Source organism: Cataglyphis hispanica, chromosome 7 (assembly GCF_021464435.1).
Source record: "Cataglyphis hispanica isolate Lineage 1 chromosome 7, ULB_Chis1_1.0, whole genome shotgun sequence".
NCBI classification, from domain to species: domain Eukaryota; kingdom Metazoa; phylum Arthropoda; class Insecta; order Hymenoptera; family Formicidae; genus Cataglyphis; species Cataglyphis hispanica.
This window is the reverse complement of record NC_065960.1, coordinates 8,694,258-8,715,588: the sequence shown is the minus strand read 5'-3', so window position 1 is coordinate 8,715,588 and position 21,331 is coordinate 8,694,258. Positions and strand designations below refer to the sequence as shown.

Here is a 21,331-nt window from a genome sequence, read left to right as displayed (position 1 = left end):
CGCGGTGTGCGGTGGTAACGGAAGGCGCGGTACGCGGTAGTGAGATAGAATGAGGTAGCATTGCGACGGCGCACTGCTACAGGAACATGGAGGAAGGAGGAAAGAGAAAGAGAAGAAGGAGAAGTTGATGGTACGTTGCCAGCCGGTCGACGCGCAACGCGGCCGCTTACGGCTCAGTTCGCTTCGATCGGTCAAAGTGTCTCCATGTTATTTGTGTATGTAGTTCGTTCTTTCCTTTCGTTTTACGTTTGCTCTTGTGTCTTTATTCGCGGCGTAGCATTGAATTGAAGAAAGAATAGGAAAGAAAGATCGATAATACGTTTCGTTCGTAGAGGAAAGATGATTCTTCGCAATCAAAGAGACGCGATATTTATAGACACATACACATCTTCTCTTTACGCGTTTCTACAGATTTAAACTGACCGTCCGGTACCAAGGCCTTTATCTCCTCTCCTCTCGTTCTTCGTTGCTGCTCCTACCTTCTCTACTCGCTCCTCTCTCCTCCGCCCTCCCGCCCTCTCTTCTCTCTTCTCGCTATCTTTCCATTCTACCACCTCTTCCTTTTCCTCGATATCGGCTGCTACACGCTTCCGGCTGACAGTGCGCTTTTTAGGCCTGCGCGCGCGACTCACGCGATGGACGTCGCAGTCCCTTCCCTCTTTTCCCCCTCTTATAAAGGCGATTCTCTCGATGAACCACACATCTCCCCGACGAGCGAAGAGGGTGGAGTCCGTCACGGACGTTTCATACGAGATCGTGAGGCATTTACGATACCATGATACGACGACGACGACGACGACGACGATGACAACGACAATGACGATGATAATGATGATGATGACGAGGACGAGGACGAGAACGAGGACGAGAACGAGAAGAGTACCTCGGATACTACACGCTAAAGGACAGGCGCCATGTCATCGTTTTCTTCCTCAAGCGACCGAGCAACCGACCGACCGACCGACCGACCGACCGACCGACAGACAGACCGATCGATCGATCTTCTTTAGCGGCGCAATGTGCGCGCAGCTGGCTGGTATAAACATCTCGACATCAAGTAAGTGAAGATCGAGCTGAACCGAAATCCAGATGCCTAAATCATTTCCTAAAATATCTTATCACATATGAAAATATATATTCTCTATCCCATCATATATGTAGAAATATCCCGCATTATATATATCTTTTCTATCTTAAACTTTTACTATTTATGCTTTTAAGATCTGTATTAATTATTTTTTTCTTTTTTAATAATTGAATAATTTCGGTTTTTCTCAAGTTTCCCATCGCAGAAATATTTTATACATTACACAAAAATTTTCTCGATCGCGCTTACGCATTTACGATTACACTAAAAATATTACATGTTTTCCACAATTTTGGTTATGATCAAATTAAATTTGTAACTCTTGCTAAGTATTTTCTGTTAATTAATCTTCTCGAGAATAATTTTTTTTAATCGTGAAAAAATATTTTTTATTAGTTAATGCGGGAACTTTCTACATACATATTCTACTACTTTTTTGATCTTATTCTTCATGATACAGTTTCTCAAGTGTCGTTATTTTGTTTTTAATATTTTTTTAAAATAAATATCTTTTGTTTTTGATAAGTTTTCAATTCAGTTTAGCTCTTCCACATAAGTGTCTCTGTAAAAATATTTTTGCGTATTTCTCCGTGTGACGCAGAATGTATATCTATATATATATATATATATATATTTGTCGCAAGCTCTTGATAAACTTAGCCTTTTTACGAAAAGTCTAGGCTTTTTATAAAACGCCGACATTCCGAAAATTTTATAAAAAGCCTTTTTGTAGAAAGGCTGTAGAACAGATATTTTATATACATGTACATACACACACACAATTTTTTTTATATTTTAATATTTTATTATCTGATATAATTTTTCTATTCTGCTAATTGTTTTTTCTTTTATAGTAAATTATTTCTCGGTTTTTTTTAATATCTTGCTGAGTAAATAATTGACGCAGTGTAAAAATTTTTCAAATATTGTTTCTTAAATTATCGAAAGTAGATTAAATTATTGTATGTATAACTTTTGATCCGCCTTTTGCATATCACAAACGACGAAAAATTAACATGTCTGAAAATTGCTTTTGAAATATTTATACTTTATACTTAGCGGGACACGAAAAAATTTTATTCTATATATATAAAATATTTAATAATTGGTTCCAATTTATTTTTACGATACATTTTGAATGTAATTTTAATCATAAGCATTTAGTTTCATTTATATTATATTTCTTTTTGATATAAAATATAAAATATAAAAATTCGAAATGTAACAGGTTATAAAATTTTAGCGTATACATTTTTAGCGTAATACAAATCGATATTAAATATTTTATTTAGATATTTCTAAATAACGTTTCTAACATTGCAATATTAATTAAATTTTTTTTTAACATAATTTAATGTTTTGTTATATAATTAGAATAATTTTGTTATCATTTAATTATACCGTTTATTTATTATATAATGCTTTTTATATTTATCTATTGTAAAATAATAAAATGTAAAGTATAATCATATTTTGCAAAGTCAATATTCTTAATATAATGTTGATCTAGTATAATTTATTTATTTATGCTGTTATAATGCGGTTTTATAATGATGTATATATTTGTCTTATTATTTTATAATATATAAGAATGTAAAGTATATGTAATAATTTAAAAAAATAAGTATTTTTAGCATGAATGCCGGTTCGAAGTGTATAACTCACTATCAATTACGTAATGACGAGATAACGCGGTCGCCACGCGGTTTTAACATGGTTCTCTAAAGGAAATCAAAGAGATAGATATCAGACTAGGTCAGATGTACGAAAAATAAGTTGATAGCTGTACTGAATTTGCATTATTTTGTATTAAATTACACTTAATTTTTCAAAAAGTTTTCAATTTTAGTATTTAAGAAAAAGTTAGAAAAAAATATGCTACTACAAAATATTCATTTAAAATTTATATTTTTGTGAATATAAAAAATATGTGTACAATTTCGCAATACTAATTTTGTCGGAGATTTGTCGACATTTATTTATTATTTTAATTTATTACCCATTTCTTCCTTGATAAAAATGTAATTCAATTTTTTTTTTGTTTTCGTATAATAATATCTAACCTATAATAATTTATAAAGTATACTTTCTTTGATTTGCCATTTTTCTTTAAGTAAAATTTCATTTTTTTTTAATTTGCCATTTATCTCGATTTGTATAGCACAAAAATGCAGAGTGTGTGTGTGTGTGTGTGTAATCGAAAATAGAATATCTTTCAATCTCCTTTGTTGAAACCTTCCGCATTGAACGAATTTCATTGGGATAAACGACACACCCAGTAGTGGCGTTATGTTTAATTATATTAACCACGCTACACACCAGTATTCCCTGAGTCATTCCCGTGACATATACTTATTTCGCTGAACCCCTCTAATTCGTTAATCTTTTACGAGCATTTTTACATTATTATGTTTCTCAATGCACTTTTAAACCACTTATATTTGCGCGAGCATTTTTTATAAATTAATTACAAATATATACAATATGACTGAATTATTAGATAATAATAAATAATAATGGTAACTAATCATTTTCACAATGGAATTTCCAATATTTAATATTTATCTCTCATGCATGATCTTCGTTATAGTAGATTAAAAAAATAAGATAAAATTTGACTAACTAAACTTAGACTAACTGACTAAATTAACTAAACTAACTAAACTAACTTGACTAAACTAATAATTAATTAGATTCACTCTATTATTTAATTAAATTATAATTATGTATTATTAATCATGAAAATAAAATTTTGAAGCATGATTTTGTATGATAAATTGTATATGATACTATATAATTTATCATGTATATATAACTAAATTTTTCTATATACAAGGTGTACCGTAAAGACCTGATCAACGCTTAGAATAAATTCCTGAGATTATTTTAAGATGATTTTTTTCTCGGCAAAAATATCGAGGTATTAATAATTTCCATGTTACAAGCGATTCAAAAAAGAGGGCAGTAAACTAAATTTTATAGAGAGTTAAAATTACATTCTTTAGTTAATTTCAGATAGGATGTACTTTATCAGAGAGAAAGCATTTCAATTTAAGGCTTAGTTACAAAAATATATAATGGAAAAAAATAGGAACTTGCAAAGAATAATGACCTAGTGACCTTTCTCGACATTTTTGCTGAAGAAAAATCATCTCGTTGATTAAAATGATCTCAAATATTTACCCTTAAGTGTTGATCCGGTCTTTACGATATACCCTGTACATAAATAATTTTTATTTTAAAAACAAAACAAAAAATAATTTTATGTGTGTACGCATATGTAAAAAAATCTTTCTCACTCTTCCTCTTTCTTCTTTTTTTTTTTTCTTTCTTTCTCAGATATAAATGGATTATTTAAAATCCCGATTAATTATATATAATCATAAATTAAATAAATATAATTTTTCTAGTTTCAACAAAATATTATTTAAACGAGACATTAGCATTCATCGCATATAAATTTTATTACATTTCCGCTATACTGATATCATATTTATTTAGAAGCTAAAAAACAATTTTTAATATGGAAAATTAAAGTCGCCCTCTTATCTCATCGAGATAGATGAATAATTAATTCTCCCATGAGCAAAGAGCAGTATGTACCATGCTTTCCTCTTTTTAAAATTATAATTTAATTGTATAAAATATTAAAATATCGTATAATTATTAAAATATTAATTTTTTACGTTAAAAAATCCTTCAGCAAATACATATAATTTAATTAGAGCCGCGATCTCTTGATTTAATTTTTGTTCCATTAATATGTGTGGGCAAATGTTACATCAAGTGTTTGACAAGTAATAAAATAAAATATATAAGATAAAACATAAATAACATGTAACATTCAATTTTAATAAAAATATATAATATGATTTCGGGATTTTTCTTAACCATCATTTAATGCATATGTGATATATGTAAGGAATACCTGCGTATGACATATTCGACTTGAAAATGGCTAACTTCATATGTAAATCTATATATGGCTTCTAATGTAACTTGTTGGAGCGCGAACGAGTGGTAACACGCTCTTATCCTGCGCTGGATAGACGAGCATTGGCTTGTTTGCTTGAAACGCGTCGGGAGCCACTGCCACGTATAGCGCATGCGCGAGCGCGGATAGTCTGGCGCCAGCAGGTGCGGCTAAATATAGCTTATGCAACGGTATCTTTCCCCGCTTATTCGCTTGACTCCCTCCGCCTTTTTCTGTTCGTCTCTTTCCTTCTGCTGATTGAAAAGAATGTTTAATATACATGTTTAACATATACATGATATAAAAGTATTTATATAAAATTTAAACTTTTGGGTTTCGCTGGACATTCAATTAGTTCATTAATTTCTTACACATTAACTTATTAGAATAACTAAAATAGTGTTACTTGTCGCCAACCTAACCTGATTTTATAATCTAATCTAATCACAATGAAAAATATCTATTTGGCACTGTATTAATTATATATATATATTCTAAAAAATATATATATAATATATATTTAAAAAATATGTATTAAAAATATATTTAAAATATATATATATATATATATATATATATATATATATATATATATTATTTATTTATTATAAGCTTAATATATTTTTTAATATTATTATAGGCTTACACGATTATAAATCCGGCGACTCATTTGCGCATTTTAATATACGTCATTCATATGATACAACATGTTGACCAACACGCTTCATTTGCATGTCCAACAAACATGGGGCTCCCAGTCGCGTATTTTCTGTCTTATAACCGATATTACCACTTACTTAGCATCCATTTTATTTCTTGCGATTCTATGGAATCAAATGTTTCGTGACATAAGTTGCAGGCAGATTTGATCGACGCAATATATACATGTAGAAATTTTTTCAAATTAAAAATTTTTTTTTTGGTAACTGTCAAGAAAAATTAAGATATATTATAATAGATTAAAACATTATTTTTTTAGTTTTACTTGTTTATTATCTTTTGTACACAACATATTTAATAAAAGGAATATTTGAATCATAATTTTTTTGATCAATTTAGAAATTTTTCCTTTTTATAAAAAATTCTTTATTGATATTTCACTTTTTCGATTTTATTCGTTTAATATCTTAAATTTCTTTATTTTATGTATAGAAAATATTTCTCACAAAAGCTTGAGATACAGATATTTTTTCTTTCAACTTTATTGATCAAAAAATTGGATCGAGTTTTTATAAAAAAAAAATTAATTATTGATATTGTTTGTTAAGTTGATTCTTTTAATATTTTCTAAATTCTTTTTACATTGTATATTTTTTGAAAGCGCGCAAATCTTTTTTAATGAATTTCTCTATAAAATATTTCTTTAATAAGAAATAATTGAAAACTTATCATTCTAATTTAACATGCGATAAAACTATTTTTACGACGACTCATTCCGTTATTTCCAGTTTCATCGATTAATAATATCTTGATGAGAAATGCATGCGCATTTAAAAAATTTCAGGAATTTAGTTTCAAGTATTACCGTTGTTAAACGGTATTCTGTAGACAGAATAATCCATAAATTATGCCTGAAACATTTTTTTTCTGGTAATAATATACTTAAAAGAGATTCGAATAAAAATTGTGCACATTGGATGCTTTCCAAAATATTTTATTCGGATCTTTCTAAAACTATGCGTTTCTCTTTCACTAAATTTAAAATTGATATTTTAAAAATTAGGGTTTCCATTTAAACATTTTAAGGTGATATTTACATTCTAACAATACTCTTCAAGGTCTTAATATTCGCAACACGTTACTTGAAATCCTATAACTTTTGTAGTTCTTGAAACAGTTTTCTTAAAAAAATGCTTTATACGTCACTGATACACCATGTATAATAATTTAAATACAACAAAATTATAAAAAAGGTATACATTAACAATATATAATATACATTATAAATAATTTCACGGTTAAATGATATACATGTCATGTTTTAAAGTGCAGAGAGAGAACATGTGTGAAAACATTCAGATATATCATTATTCATTTAAAATAATCACGCATGAAAAAATTATAAATTATTTTTTCTAAATAAAATATGTATGCGAAAAAAGTTAAATTGATGAATTTTTTTTATATATTATATATAATCATGCATAAAAAAGAGATAAATTATTTTATTTTTTTATTTCAGAAGCTTTAAAGTAGATTACATTTTTCTTTTTGTAATCGACGCCAATGTTAAGATTATCGATATATTGATACAGATTGATTTTGGTTTGAACAAGTGTTCTTTGATAACTTATTGAATATCTCATTGAAAAGAAAAAATGAGAAAACTCTTTGGAAAAAAAAAAAAAAATTCTAATTAATAAATACACATTAACATTGTACATCATATTCACATTTATTTGTCCATAAATTTCTATATTTAATTCTATCTGCAAATTGAATTTTTTTTTTTTCTTTTTTTTTTTAACGACAAAGAATTATAATTCAGGAAAATGATGAAAAAAAATTATATTTATATTATCATATACCTTTCTTTGGACAAAAATCAATTTATAGAACATAGTGCAAAGTTTATTCGTAAATATATTTAGTAGATACTTTGCATTCTCTTAAGACACGTATTAATACTCATTATGCATTGTCAGTCTGCAATTACTAACATAGAGATGCGATCGCTGATGTAATTGTTAATTGTTTGATATTATCTGCAAACAGTATTGAACTGCTGTTATTTATTTTTATAGCTTTGCTTAATTCACGGACAAGAACAGTTTTTATTCAATTTATATATATTAATATATATATTAATTATCTTTTTGCGAGTAAAATAATATATGATATAATATAATGTCTATTTTATATTATCTCTTTTTCTCTCTCTCTAAAATATTAAAGAAATTTAATATTACATTACTACGCACATGTTACTTTCACGTTATTTATATGTATATCTTTAAAGTCATTCTGATACGATGTCCAGTTCGGGACTCGCTTTCACGAATATCGTCATGACGACACCTGCATATAAATGCAGACATCGTCCCATTGTGTATTCGGATTTTTGTGTAATATTTCGCCGAAACAGTACGGAAAAAGTAAATCTCTAGTTTTTTTATTAATCTTATTTTAGTTTAATATCTATATTTCTTTTTTCATATTATGTATTATACATTAATATAAATTAGCTTATTTTATGAGTATAAATTACTCCGATTTACCAATTAAATTTTTATTAATTAAAATGTCTTTTTATTTATAGATTATTTGCTTATTAATTTCCTTTGTTTTTAATTTTTTTTAAGGTTTAAATCAAACCAGAAATTCTAAAAAGAAGAATAGGAAGAAGCTGGCAGAGAACAAGAAAATGTAGTTAAAAGAAGAATTTACAAAGAGAGCAAAGATCGCGCTCCACGTGGTCGCAAGATGGCTGCCGGCGTACGGAGTATCTGTTCACATCTTACCGGGCAGCATTAGATTGAAGTTAAAACTTCTAATACTGTCAGGTAAAGATGTCGTCAGGATTCCGAAGACAACTATAAAAATGGATTCATCATTAAATGGAACAAACTTCGTGATGTCATATAAAACATCAATTTTGCGTTTTTTTTTTTTTTTTTAAACAAGAATTTTTGATATATGATATTGTATACAAATAAATGTAAATTTTTTATGAACATAAGTAAATATGGACAAAAACTAAAAATTATTTATAAAATAAATATAATATCTGATATGATTATATATACATTATAAAATATTTAAGAATATATATGTTATGCAGAAAAATATCCAACATGTAGGAAGAAAACACAATCTTTCAGCCGATTATTATTATTATACAGATAAAAATAATTGCCATTTTTTTTTATCTGTAAGATTATTTAATTTAATAGTTTTACTTGGTCATGTTAAAATCCAAAACTTTTTCGTTTCTAAGAGTTATAAAAACAGCTCAGCATTCGGAGAATGCCAATTATTCGGAGAACAAATAGATTTTAATATAAAAATATATACAATTTTTGAAAGTCTTCTTGCGAGAGTAAATTGAAAATTAATATATATTTATTATCTTAGAAAACTGTTCTATAAATATAAAATAAAAATAATTAGCTGATGACAAATGAAATAAGATTATTACATTTATGTATATATGCTATTTATTATATAATAACCTACTATTAATTGTCCATTAAGTTTGTTACATATTTGATGTGAAATTCATGAGAATGATGCATAAAATATCAAAAGGATCATCAAAAGTGAAAATAAAGGGAAATAATAAATGTGTAGCTAAGAGAGTTCTATTTGCTTCTGTCTGAAGTATCTGATATGATAACTATAATCTTCAGAATCTATAGTCCACATTAATACCATGTATATCGTTAATATTATCGCCAATAATAATCGATCCATACTGTGAAAAGAGAATTATATTCATTAATGTAAAATTATTTAATTTTAATAACAAGTAACTAAGTAGAGACTTAATCAATACATAGATAATTATTAGCATATATTTGTAAGAGTATAACAGTTATAATAATATCTGAATATATAGAATATTTTATTAGTCTAATAAACTAATAAATTGCAAGAAAAAAATATTTAAAATATATATTTTATATATTTTCTCTTTCTTTACCTTATTTTTTTATTTCAAATTTTTTATATATACTTTTTATATTAACTTTCATATATTAATTTTGTGCAAATGTTTGTAATATATATATATATATATGCATGCGTATGCACACACATAGCTATAGTGTAAAATTTTACATAATCAAATCTTTAATCTTTTATTATATTTATTCATATTTTTTCTTTCCCTTTTTTATCTATATATTTTATATATATATATCTTAAATTTTGGATTCATTTAATACATTATACATGGATGTCTCTCTTATGTGATAGAATTACAAAAACAATCATACAAATAGAGGAGAAAAAAATTTGATTTTATAGAATTTTACCTCATAAAAGGATAGATCCATAAAATAGCAAGAAACCCAATAAAACTAGGATGCCTCATGTGCCTCATGTATCTGCGCAACTCCCTGGATTTTGTATCCAATGGACTATTCTTTCCAGATACTCTGTACCAAACCTGCTTAAGTCCACATAGTTCTGCGATGTCCATCATGATACATCCACTATAAATAATGCACCAAAAAAATACATGGAGGCCAGAAAATAGTATCCAAATTGTATCATTGGAAGTATCAATCTTCCAGACTATTAATGCTGGAGATTGCTGCCACTTATTAATCAAGAAATGAAGACTTGCAGAACTACAGGCATTGTAAATACTCCTGTTGAGATATTCAATGTGTAGTTTAAAGAAAATATGTTTGGTAAAGTCATTGGCCATAATAGAATGTTGTAAGATAAAAATTGTAAGAAGTGACATGTCTATTAGAAGAGACCACAGACTAGACTGTATTGCGTTATCATCTAGAAAAGAAATAAAATTATATATAAGTTTAATTTTGCAAAAATTATTAATAGCAGAAAATAATTTCTAAAAATAACAAATGTGTATTTATACAGGGTGTCCTGGGTCAATCGCATCACCTGTCGTATGCAGATAAAGCTGATAAAACCGAGGAGAAAAATCCTTTACTATTTTGTAATTTTCATAATAAATATGGAGAAATTAATTAAAAAAGATCGGCTAATTCGCGCGAGTATTAGCGTGCGGCGAGAAGAGACAATTCAAAAGTGTGCAGTCGCTAGGCATAGAAGAAGTTTTGAAAGGGGTACTTTGAGTTATCTCTTCTCATCGCACGCTTATACTTGCGCGAATTGATCAACCTTTTATAATTAATTTCTCAATAATTAATATAAAAATCGCAAAATGGTAAAGGACTTTTCTTCTCAATTTTGCCTGCTTTACCTACATACGACAAATGATGCGATTGATTTTCACTCTGTATATGCACATGGCGTTTTCGAATGGACGAATTAATCCAACCCGGATCAATTAATCACTATATTTTACTATGAATTCAAGTCTTTGATTGGCAGAGACAATGTAATGACGTCATTAATCGCTCTCAGAGCGATGAAACTTGCTATATTCGAAAACACCAAACACGCGCGCGCGCGCGCGCGCAAACACACTATATTTATAATAGAATATATTTTAGTTGTTTTAGTTGTTTTTGTGCAGCAATTTATATTAATAATAGAAACAATTCATTAAAAAAAATATAAAACCTTATATAAGACAAAACTTTACCTGATACTACGCGAAGCCTTTCGTCTTTACTATTGTGACTTGATAAGAAATAGGTCAAATTACATAAAATATAGCAAGTATACACAAAACTCGAGGCGCACATAGTTATACTTAATACATTTAAAATCATTTTGGACGGATATGATATAAATAGGTTATGACGTATACAGTTTATGTTACAGAAAGTTTAATTTTGTTCACTCAATACTTTGTTATAGATTATTTTGTCACGAAAACGTGTAAATTTTTTTTGTAAGCAACACACAATTCGTCTATAGATAAAGTAAATGTATACGTCCATTTATGTCAATTTAGGATTTACATGATAAACCCGGACACATATATAAGTATCTATTATCTAGATCTAAACACAAATATATCATATCCAATCCGAAAATGTTCAGCACGTAAGAGTGGCTTCTCTTATTTTATTATTAACTTTTTTATATCATTTTACACGAGAATTATATAGAAGAGCCTGTGTTTCTAGAATGTTTTTCAGTAAAGTAAAAAAAAAAAAGAAAAAAAGAAGAAGAAAAGAAGGCAAATGCGGCTACGTTCTGATATTCACTGTCACTACTGAATACTGAAAATCTATAGATCGGAACGTAGTCACTGCACCATGGACGTAAGAAATATCTGGAGAGCTATTACGGTTCTTGAAACGAGGTGAAAATTACAAAAGTGAACAGATTTACTAGATTTCAAAAATGAAATTGTAGATATTCTAGTAAAATTTCTTTACTTTTGTATTTTTCACTTTGTTTCGTAAGGCCTTCAGGAGACCTATTACGATTTTCGAAACAAAGTGAAAAATACAAAAGTGAGGAAATTCACTAGAATATCTACAATTTCATTTGTTGAAATCTAGTAAATCTGCTCACTTTTGTAATTTTCACCTCTTTTCAAGAACCGTAATAGCTCCCCTGGACAAAACATAAAATACATTTTTTCGATGTGGACATCTTGATTGTTCAATAATATTTTACGTAATTTTAAAGACCCTTGCACAATGCGAGGCAATAGCGATAGCGATAGACGATATCCAATAAGAGTTCTGCTTTTTGGAAAAAGCAGAGCTCTAATTGAACATCGCCTATCGCTATTGCTATTATCACGCATGGTGCAAGGGCCTGTAAAGAGTGGCCATATTGTTTTCTGTTGTGACTAAATTCTGATTGGTGACTACTGCGCATTTAGGTAAGGAAAACATTGGAAGAAACTCTTTCTTTTTATATTATGCTGACATGTGGATTATACCAATGGCAATAGTGAATAGTGAATGTTAGTTCTTAACATAATTCGCTCACATTAAGTTTTGATAAAAATACACTCATTCGATTAATTCAATAAAACGAATTAAAATGGTAAGTCTTAATACGCATCTAAAAATTTGTTTTTATCAAACACTCGTAGATAGGTTAGAATTGCAGATCTGTAGAGTGATAATGTAAAATAATTGCAGCCGAAGGGAAAAACAAAAAAATTTATCGACAAGAAGAATTCTGTTACGTTCCATCTAGTCCATCGGTCGCAAAAAGATCCATTAGTAGCAGATGAAACGGCACCGCAAAGAGTTCTCGTGCCAGTTGGTGAAATACACGCGGCAAAAACAGAAAAAAAGACAGTAGATAGTGAAAAACGGAGAGAGGAACAGCAAAAATATGGGATTTACTTTGATGATGACTACAATTATTTACAACATCTTAAAGATGTCAATACGTTATCTGTTGAATGGCAACGCATCGACAATACTAATCATATTAAATGTGACAAAGATGCTCCAAAAATTAACTTACCATCCTCTGTTTTTGCATCAAATGTTGAGGAAAAAGTTGGTATGCTCAATAAAGCAGCACCAGTCTCTGGACTACAATTGGATCTTGATCCAGATGTGGTTGCTGCTATGGATGATGATTTCGATTTTGACGATCCTGAAAATCAGTTAGAAGATAATTTTATCGAAATGGCTAATGCTGGAAGTAGCGATTGTGAGAATTCCGACGGAGAATATGGTAAATTTTCCTAAATTAAATAATAATATCTCTTGTGCTTATTTAATGTTTACAATTTTTATATTCTTAGAATATGAATTGAATGAATCAAGAAATGAATATAATGAATCTGATATCTCCTCTGAGGGTAACATGAATTTAGATGACGAAGAAGCAGATGATGTACATAGTTTAAATGGACCTCAATATACTTTCAAGGAAGAAGAAACAAAATCAAGATTTACAGAATATTCTATAAGTAGTAGTGTGATGAGAAGAAATGAACAACTTGCATTGTTGGATGATAAATTTGAACAGGTTTAAATTTTTATCTTTTTCAATATGTTCCAATGTTATTATATATGTGTCTTAATTTTTATTTTATTTATAATTATATAGATGTATGCTGCATATGATGAAAATGAAATTGGTGCTTTAGATTGTGATGAAATAGAAGGATATGTAGCGCACGATTCGGATCTTATTTTGCAATATGCTGTTGAGTTTGAAAAAAAACAGAAAGAAGATGTAAGTATAATGCGAGGTTACAATGTTAAATGTACTAGCTTTCTTCATATTTACAGACGGAAAATATTGTGGAACTTATGAAAGATAGAATGAAAATTGTGGAAAGAGAATATCCGAGTTCAGAAGATGATGATATAGAAAAACTCGTGGTCGATGCTCGTGAAAAGGATAAATGGGATTGCGAAAGTATTCTTAGCACATATAGTAACATTTATAATCACCCTAAATTAATTCCAGATCCTCCCAAGGTAAATTATTTTATATATATTTCAAACTCACATTTATTCTACTAAAAAAAAAAAAAATTAAATATATAAAAAGATATATTATTTTTTAATTAAACTTATATTAAAGCTTTGTATATTTTTAATAGTGTTCAAAAAAGATTGAAATTGATCGAAAAACTGGTGTTCCAAAAAATGTATTAGGCAACACTGGAAAATTAACAGCTGAGGCATTAGCCCAATTTGATGCAACAGATAATACATTAAAAAGTTCACAATCCATAGCAGAAAGTAGAAAATCCACTTTAAGTGTTTTAAGCATAAGACCTAAAGGAGAAACTCCCAATGCTAGGAAAGAAAGAAAAAAATTACTCAAAGAATACAGAAAGGTATGTATATAGTATATATTGTGAAACATTCAATGACTAATTTAATTAAGTTTCATTTACATATTATATAATTTTTGTAATTTTAGGAAAGAAGGATAGAACGAAAAGCAAATACGGAGGCATTTAAAGAGGAAAAGAAATGTCAAGAAAAGATTAGGTTGAACAATAGACAAAACATTCATGGAAATCGTATGCTATAGAACTTTCTGCAGAAATAATATATGCTTTGTAACAATATGGTAATATATCTTTACAGATTTAACAATTTTGATTTTATGTAATATACAATATATTTTATTATAAAATTAAATTTATTTTTTGTATTATTACCAATTTTTCTTTGTTAAATTCTTGTAATACATATTGCAGACATTGTTACATTGTAGTAACTAAGAAAAAAAAAGTAAAATTAGAAAAGCATCGCTCTTTCTTATATGATATTTAAAATTTTATTCGATCTATTGAATTTTTATTGTATTAATAATATATACAATCGAATGGTATCACGTGACCAGATTTAAAAGCGGCTAAGAATCATGCAATATTTTCATAGTCGCGGAATTTCAATTTTATCACATGGAGTTAATTTAGAAAGTCATTAAGATTCGCTTACATATTTGTTAATTCTAGTATTCTCCAATTTTTGAATCGGGTATTTTCGCGTAGAATAGTAACGATAGTAAGAATAAAAAAATAGAGTAGCCACGTGAGAGACCACGAGACCACGAAAGTCATGAGACAACGGAGAACGAGCGCCATTGCAAGGTGGGGCAGAGGGCGGAAGCTCCAAAGTCATATGATCGATTTGTGATAGCTCTCGCCGTTCACCTATCACACGCAAAGATGGCCAGCCAGACGCAGGGTATTCAGCAGCTTCTGACCGCCGAGAAGCGCGCTGCGGAAAAGGTCTCGGATGCTCGAAAACGTAAGTGCATTTATCGGCGGAATAGCTCGCGTGAGAAAATATTCGCGACATGTAGACGCTTGCGCCATTTGATCGTTCGGTCATGAGACTGTAACTTTTTTGGTCGCGATGTCAAACCTTTTTGAAAATGATATACGTGATAAATTTTTGGTAACTCACTCGGAACTATGCTGCAAAGCATATAGAGAGTAAATTTTAATTGAATATTATTATCGCATACATAATTATGCATACATAATTGCGATGTTCGTAGCGGACAGTTTTGGTTAACCTGCGATCTGTTTGTTATGAGAGTAATCGTATTTGTCAAGTTTTACTTAAATTTTATATTATTATTTTAATAATCTATTAAATACATAACTATATTTAGCAGAGCTTTACAATTTCTCTTTAAAGCTTTACTTATTTGCTATATATCGATATTCTGTCTTAAGAACTGTTGAATTTTTTTAGGAATTCTGATCTGAATCTGTAGTAATATTAATGAAATAATGTTAAAATGGAATTATAAGCCAGAATGTAACATTTTGTATAATTTTTAAAAAATCTTGCATTGTAATTTTCTTTCTATTCTTATAGGTAAAGCACGTCGTCTGAAGCAGGCTAAAGAAGAAGCTCAGGATGAAATTGAGAAATATCGGCAGGAACGAGAGAAACAATTTCGTGAGTTTGAAGCCAAAGTAAGTATTATTCCTCATTAGTTCGATGCGTGTTTATTAAATTTATATCATAATATCCAATTTAATTACTAAGTTACTCATGATGTTATTCATATTATTATAGCATATGGGTTCAAAAGAAGATGTAGCTGCACGCATCGAGGCAGATACACGAATCAAGATAGAAGAAATGAATCAGACCGTTGCTGTGCATAAAAACGCGGTAAGCCTGTAATGTAAATTTAATTAATAAAGATATTTATATATATAGAGAGAGACAATTGTATGTGAGAAATTACAATATTTACTCTCTTTTTTTCTTTTACAATTTAGGTCATGCTTAAGATTTTGGACTTGGTGTATGATATCAAGCCAGAATTGCACAACAATTATCGCATTGAGCTCTAAGCCACAGGAATTGCATCTAATTGTTATAAATAATATAATATTAATGCTATATATAAATGTATACATTAAATATTACTGTTTACTTATACTATATCTTAATAACGTATTTATCGCTATTATATCACATATGACATGTAGTTGGAGTAACTGTATACAATGTAGCTTTAGATAGTGATACTCAAACTATTACTAGAATATTTTCTCCGTAATTGTTACACGACAATAAATGTGTCCATATTGTTATTAACTTAACTGAGCTTTTTTGTCGCCATGTGTTTGAATAGTTTGAGAATTGCTGTATAACATAAAAAAAGAAAAAAATGAATATGGAGTATCGTCCGATGTGTCATGGCCTAGACACATCGGAACGATATATTATTATCCAAGATAGATATGGCTAAAGTGATCTAGGGTGATGGTAAAGAATTCTATGTTGTTATAAATGTATATATATATTAGATGTCATTCCATGATTTCTGTCGCATCGAGGACACGACACTTAACAAGATTTTTATCTACAGCTTTTTGCGGTTTACGGACGCGCTCCCAGTCGATAGTGAACCATATATAACGTTGTAGCAATATTTAAACCCATTTTATCTTTTAAAGTTATTGTATGACCTTCCGAAATGAGATTTTGTCTCATACACACACACAAACAAACACATTCTGTCTGTATAAGTTGATTGATTGTACAGTATTATATAGTGTCAAAAATAAATAAGAAGAAAATTAAATCCTAAATTATTCGTATATTGTCTTTCCAGTCTATTAGAAAGTACTATTTTTAAATAAAGAACTAATATGTTACATACTGGAGAGAAGGATAAGATATTAATTTAATATTAATTATTGTTGAATATATATTTGAAATATATATAATTTAATTTAATATAAATAAATAACACACGTAAAAAGAGAGTAACTTATATATTCAAGGACATGTAAATATATATAAAAGATACACTTAATAAATATTAAATTTAACATACATTTTGCCGCTTTTTTCGAATGATTCATATATATATATATATATATATATATATATATATATATATATATATATATGTATATATATATATATAATAGAGTATTTTGTGCAATTATTATTTTATAAGTTATAACTCAGGTCTCAAATTAATTCTCTGTCATAATAATATATTTTATTATAATTGTTTAAATTAATCTTAATAAAATCAATTTTAATTATATTATTTTATAATATCAAAATCAAAGTTTAATCTATTTCTTATTAAACCGACAATTTACAATTCTATTAGATGAATAGATACAATCTAAAAGACAAAGAAAAAGAGACAGAAAAATACACAGATTGCTTATTTACATTTCCTATTGTTTGCGCAAAAAGTTATATGGAGCAATTAAACGCATAGGCGTTTATAGAAAACATAGATAGAGAATAGAGCGCATTATCTGTCGATGTGGACAATAGAGAGTTTAGAGTTTACAGATAAGACGCAAGCGATGTGCACTGGAATGTGAGCTTGTTTGATTTCTTTTATGATTGGTGGATTTCGAGCCGCGCTAAACTGCGCCGATTTGCCCGATAGACACCAAAGTTGCAGCATTGATATCCCCCTATCGTAAATGCTTCCCTCATTACGCAATAAACTCCTTCTATGTATTTTATATGTTCATGGTTGAACACCATTCGCCGCGTAAAACTGCATCCGATGACCGTGTCCGATTATGCTGCGCGATCGCATACATGACTTGGGGGGAAGCACGCGCATTACACTGTGCGCGCTGCGTGGTGCGCGTTGTCGCGGCGATCAGCTGTGCGCACCTAACCTTCTTAACTTCTTCTCACTCGGCGCGCTGCGCTCTCGAGCGACGGTACGATATATGATAGTATGCGTTTCATTTTGTGTATCCAATGTGTTAACTACACGGCGCTAGCGCCACCCGATAGAGAGCGGCCAGAATTGCGATTCGATTTCGTGAAGTAAGCCGCGGGCCGCGACGCGAGCCGCGACAGCGACAGCGAAGAGCGGTGTAGAGCGGTGTGCGGCGTCAGTGCGTGTGTTATTTCGCGCTGAGAAATGGAAGTTGACGAGACGCGTTCGTCCTCCGATACGATAAGAGTGAGCACGTTGCCGATATTGCATGTAATCGCGTGCGAACCTCTTGCTGTGACAGCTGTCCGCGTACTTATTTTTTGAAGCTCTTGTTATGACAAAGAAAGTATCACCGGGCACGATCGGTCGTCGACCAGCCGCGTATCCGGCTAAAAGATTGTTGTCATCATAACCGTCGTCTTGATCGTTGCCTTTGTAAGTACCGTGCGCGTCGCGTGTCAAAGTGTTTAGTTGCTCTGTTCTCTTGTGAGAAGGAGTTGTCGGCGAGGAATTGGTACGAGAATTCAAAGGTCATCGAGGAAATAGTGATTGCGAGAATGTGGTGTCTCGTCAGTCAAGCCAATTCCGTCATCCTCGAGGTGCAGGTCGACCCAAAAGCCATCGGTCAAGAGTGCCTCGAAAAGGTAAGTGCATACTTTTGTCCTTGTTGATAAACAACACATTGATCCCACGATATGTAGCAGCCATACAAGTTTATTTCAATTTTTATTCCTTTAAACATGGGAATTGTTCGATGTATAAACATGGAGTATAATTTTAATGAATTTTCTCATTCTTGAGCTGTGTATTAGCGCACACCCACGCGTTTATATTGTACACAATATTCGTATTAACAGCAAATTAATTTGTCATTGAGGACAAATATGAATTATATCCTACTTTGTTAATACAATTGTCTTATACAACTCGGATATTTTTCGTCAGTAAATTTTGAAGTCTCTTCAATTTATTCATGAGAAAATATTTGATTTCGCATGTATCTTCGACTGAAATGTATACAAATATTTTACTTATATGTACTTGATACTAGAGAGAGACAGTGTAATAATAAAGTATATCTATACATATAATAATACATACAACAAAACTATAATGAACTATTTGAATGAAATAATTTTTAATTAGAAGCTTTAATAGTAAAAAAGGTTTCCTTTTTTTTTACAGCTTGTTCTTATTTTTTGTTTAAAAAAAAATTTTGTTGTGTGTATATATATATATATATATATATATATATTTTTTTTTTTAAATTAAATTATTCCTTGTCGATACAAGTCAGTATGATATACAGTGCAAACTTATCATCTTGAGGACTTTAACATGATTCAGATCGGGACAATTGTGCATGCAGCAGCTCGAAAAGATTGCATCCTTATATTGTGCAATATATTAAAGTGTAGCAAGATTCTCGATTCATATATGAAAGTGTTTAATGACAGAACTGATGATAATCAATATTTTCAATTTTGAAGAGAATTGCGACTTTTAATTAGATCTGTCAGTTTTTGCATTAACTCTTTTTAATTTAGATAACATTAAATATGTAGATTATTATGATTTCTCGAAATTTCTTCGAAATTTGTCGCCGCTTTTAACAAGTATAAAATTATATGTTTTTCTCTTTTTCTCTCTCCATTCTTTTGTTTACAAATATTCGTAATGACAGGTGATAAATTTATTGAAAAGCTTTATATATATATATATATATATATATATATATATATATGTAGGTATGTGTGTATTTATTATATATATTGTATACATCTGTGTGGGTGGGGAGGGGTGGGGAGGGGGGATGAGGGGAGTAAGATGAAGCTGAGAAAAAAGAAAGGCTTACACTCGGATGATAGTGAAAATGTACATTATAAAAGTATAAAAAGTCCTATTTCAAGTATTAATAATAACTTGTGAACGTACCTTGGCCTAGGTCATAATTCGCACGTGCGCAACAGATGCCGACGAAAACATATGGCTGGCATGAATTTTAGTTCGATACTAAAGTGCCGTTGGTAACTTTGAAAGTTTTTTTAAAAAAATCCACTTTTGTAATTCTATCTATCTTTTCGAAAAAGACCTCATTACGTGAGACTTCTATATTTTTTACCGAAAGATTAATTCGAGAAAGAACTAGGGAATGGCCGTGGCTACTTATATTTGTAGAATATATAAATTAAAAGTTTTCTCGTGAGTAATTTAATATTACATATACTTCATTAAATTTAAGTTTTAAATTATTTCTATGACATAATGCATGTATACGTGCGAGAATAATAATACGTTTAATATAAATACCTTATTCTTAATCTTATTGACATTTATACTTAAATATATTTTTGCGTTGATAAAAGATTAATGCTGCGTTATATATTCATACGCTAAAGGTCGAATATTACATAATTTATTTTCACGATGACATCATTCTGATTACCCTGGATTAATAATTACTGTAAATACTAATGATTTACGCTAGTATATTTTTCAACAGCGTAATCGTAATTCGGCGTTCACGATTTCATTTTCGTTTTATATTGTTATACGCGCGTTGCATGTAGAGGAGGAACCGGTTATCGGACATACGAAAATAACTTCGAAGGTTGGGATGGGATAAAAATAAATCTCGTGCTCATTTTCTTCCATTCGGATAATTCAACGAGATAATAGATATGTTCTTGCGCATATGATGCATGATTTGTCGAAGATTGCAATGTTTCAGTATAAGAAAAATTTTTGTTTGATTATATGAAAAAGAATCATTCTTAGTATTTATTGAGCGAACGAGTTTTGTAAATCTTATTTAATCATTAATTCATCATCTTGCAGTTTTGCTGCAAAATCATTTACGAAAGATAAATAAATCTTTTATCATGAACAAAACAGCAATTTTCAGCATCTTTCTTATAATGGTACAATATTATAATTTTGCTATAGCTCTGATAAGCTCGCATTAAGCGCACTTGGCACAATTTGGAATTAATTGAAACTGTTAATCAAGCGTTACCACGCTTGAATCTTTACATGCGAAA

The 21,331-nt window shown here is 29.6% G+C and overlaps 5 protein-coding genes across 6 annotated transcripts in view; 4 read left to right on the top strand and 1 right to left on the bottom strand.

The window, feature by feature from the left end:
- The first annotated feature begins 432 nt into the window (after positions 1 to 432).
- LOC126851259 (uncharacterized) lies at positions 433 to 8,656 on the top strand. Its single transcript, XM_050595013.1, has 2 exons — positions 433 to 1,057; positions 8,363 to 8,656. The coding sequence occupies exons 1-2, from the start codon at positions 691 to 693 to the stop codon at positions 8,428 to 8,430; spliced, it is 435 nt and encodes a 144-aa protein (XP_050450970.1). The 5' UTR covers positions 433 to 690; the 3' UTR covers positions 8,431 to 8,656.
- Positions 8,654 to 11,988, bottom strand: LOC126851252 (nurim homolog). Its single transcript, XM_050595005.1, has 3 exons — positions 11,305 to 11,988; positions 10,037 to 10,517; positions 8,654 to 9,474 (listed from the first exon to the last, which is right to left on the bottom strand). Exons 1-3 carry the CDS (start codon positions 11,432 to 11,434, stop codon positions 9,351 to 9,353), a joined length of 735 nt encoding a protein of 244 aa, XP_050450962.1. The 5' UTR covers positions 11,435 to 11,988; the 3' UTR covers positions 8,654 to 9,350.
- A 526-nt stretch (positions 11,989 to 12,514) lies between these two features.
- On the top strand, positions 12,515 to 15,186 carry LOC126851239 (protein LTV1 homolog). 2 transcript variants are annotated; one of them, XM_050594988.1, is made up of 8 exons: positions 12,515 to 12,671; positions 12,770 to 13,319; positions 13,390 to 13,616; positions 13,698 to 13,826; positions 13,883 to 14,074; positions 14,200 to 14,439; positions 14,526 to 14,678; positions 15,070 to 15,186. In XM_050594988.1, exons 1-7 carry the CDS (start codon positions 12,669 to 12,671, stop codon positions 14,637 to 14,639), a joined length of 1,455 nt encoding a protein of 484 aa, XP_050450945.1. In that variant the 5' UTR covers positions 12,515 to 12,668; the 3' UTR covers positions 14,640 to 14,678; positions 15,070 to 15,186. The 2 variants fall into 2 exon arrangements, with proteins under 2 accessions (XP_050450945.1, XP_050450944.1); XM_050594987.1 differs by lacking the exon at positions 15,070 to 15,186 and having other exon boundaries at positions 14,526 to 14,765.
- Positions 15,187 to 15,196: 10 nt separating this feature from the next.
- Positions 15,197 to 17,175, top strand: LOC126851256 (V-type proton ATPase subunit G). Its single transcript, XM_050595011.1, has 4 exons — positions 15,197 to 15,364; positions 15,944 to 16,044; positions 16,148 to 16,246; positions 16,357 to 17,175. The coding sequence occupies exons 1-4, from the start codon at positions 15,283 to 15,285 to the stop codon at positions 16,429 to 16,431; spliced, it is 357 nt and encodes a 118-aa protein (XP_050450968.1). The 5' UTR covers positions 15,197 to 15,282; the 3' UTR covers positions 16,432 to 17,175.
- Positions 17,176 to 18,186: 1,011 nt separating this feature from the next.
- LOC126851241 (E3 ubiquitin-protein ligase MYLIP) overlaps positions 18,187 to 21,331 on the top strand; it is a 109,981-nt gene continuing 106,836 nt past the window's right edge. The window contains exon 1 of the mRNA XM_050594989.1: positions 18,187 to 18,934. Within this exon, the coding sequence (XP_050450946.1) occupies positions 18,848 to 18,934 (87 nt within the window). The 5' untranslated portion in view covers positions 18,187 to 18,847. The remainder of the gene's footprint in view (positions 18,935 to 21,331) is intronic.

Excerpts from the sequence above, each read along its gene's own strand:
- LOC126851252 (XM_050595005.1), bottom strand. The coding sequence starts at position 11,434 with ATGATTTTAAATGTATTAAGTATAACTATGTGCGCCTCGAGTTTTGTG. Across the intron at positions 10,518-11,304 it reads AAGGCTTCGCGTAGTATCAG|ATGATAACGCAATACAGTCT; the intron begins GTAAAGTTTTGT and ends TTTCTTTTCTAG. Across the intron at positions 9,475-10,036 it reads TGGATCTATCCTTTTATGAG|TATGGATCGATTATTATTGG; the intron begins GTAAAATTCTAT and ends CTCTTTTCACAG.
- LOC126851239 (XM_050594988.1), top strand. Across the intron at positions 13,617-13,697 it reads TGGATGATAAATTTGAACAG|ATGTATGCTGCATATGATGA; the intron begins GTTTAAATTTTT and ends ATAATTATATAG. Across the intron at positions 14,075-14,199 it reads TAATTCCAGATCCTCCCAAG|TGTTCAAAAAAGATTGAAAT; the intron begins GTAAATTATTTT and ends TATTTTTAATAG.
- LOC126851256 (XM_050595011.1), top strand. The coding sequence starts at position 15,283 with ATGGCCAGCCAGACGCAGGGTATTCAGCAGCTTCTGACCGCCGAGAAG. Across the intron at positions 16,045-16,147 it reads TTCGTGAGTTTGAAGCCAAA|CATATGGGTTCAAAAGAAGA; the intron begins GTAAGTATTATT and ends ATATTATTATAG. Across the intron at positions 16,247-16,356 it reads TTGCTGTGCATAAAAACGCG|GTCATGCTTAAGATTTTGGA; the intron begins GTAAGCCTGTAA and ends TTTACAATTTAG.
- LOC126851259 (XM_050595013.1), top strand. The coding sequence starts at position 691 with ATGAACCACACATCTCCCCGACGAGCGAAGAGGGTGGAGTCCGTCACG. Across the intron at positions 1,058-8,362 it reads TATAAACATCTCGACATCAA|GTTTAAATCAAACCAGAAAT; the intron begins GTAAGTGAAGAT and ends ATTTTTTTTAAG.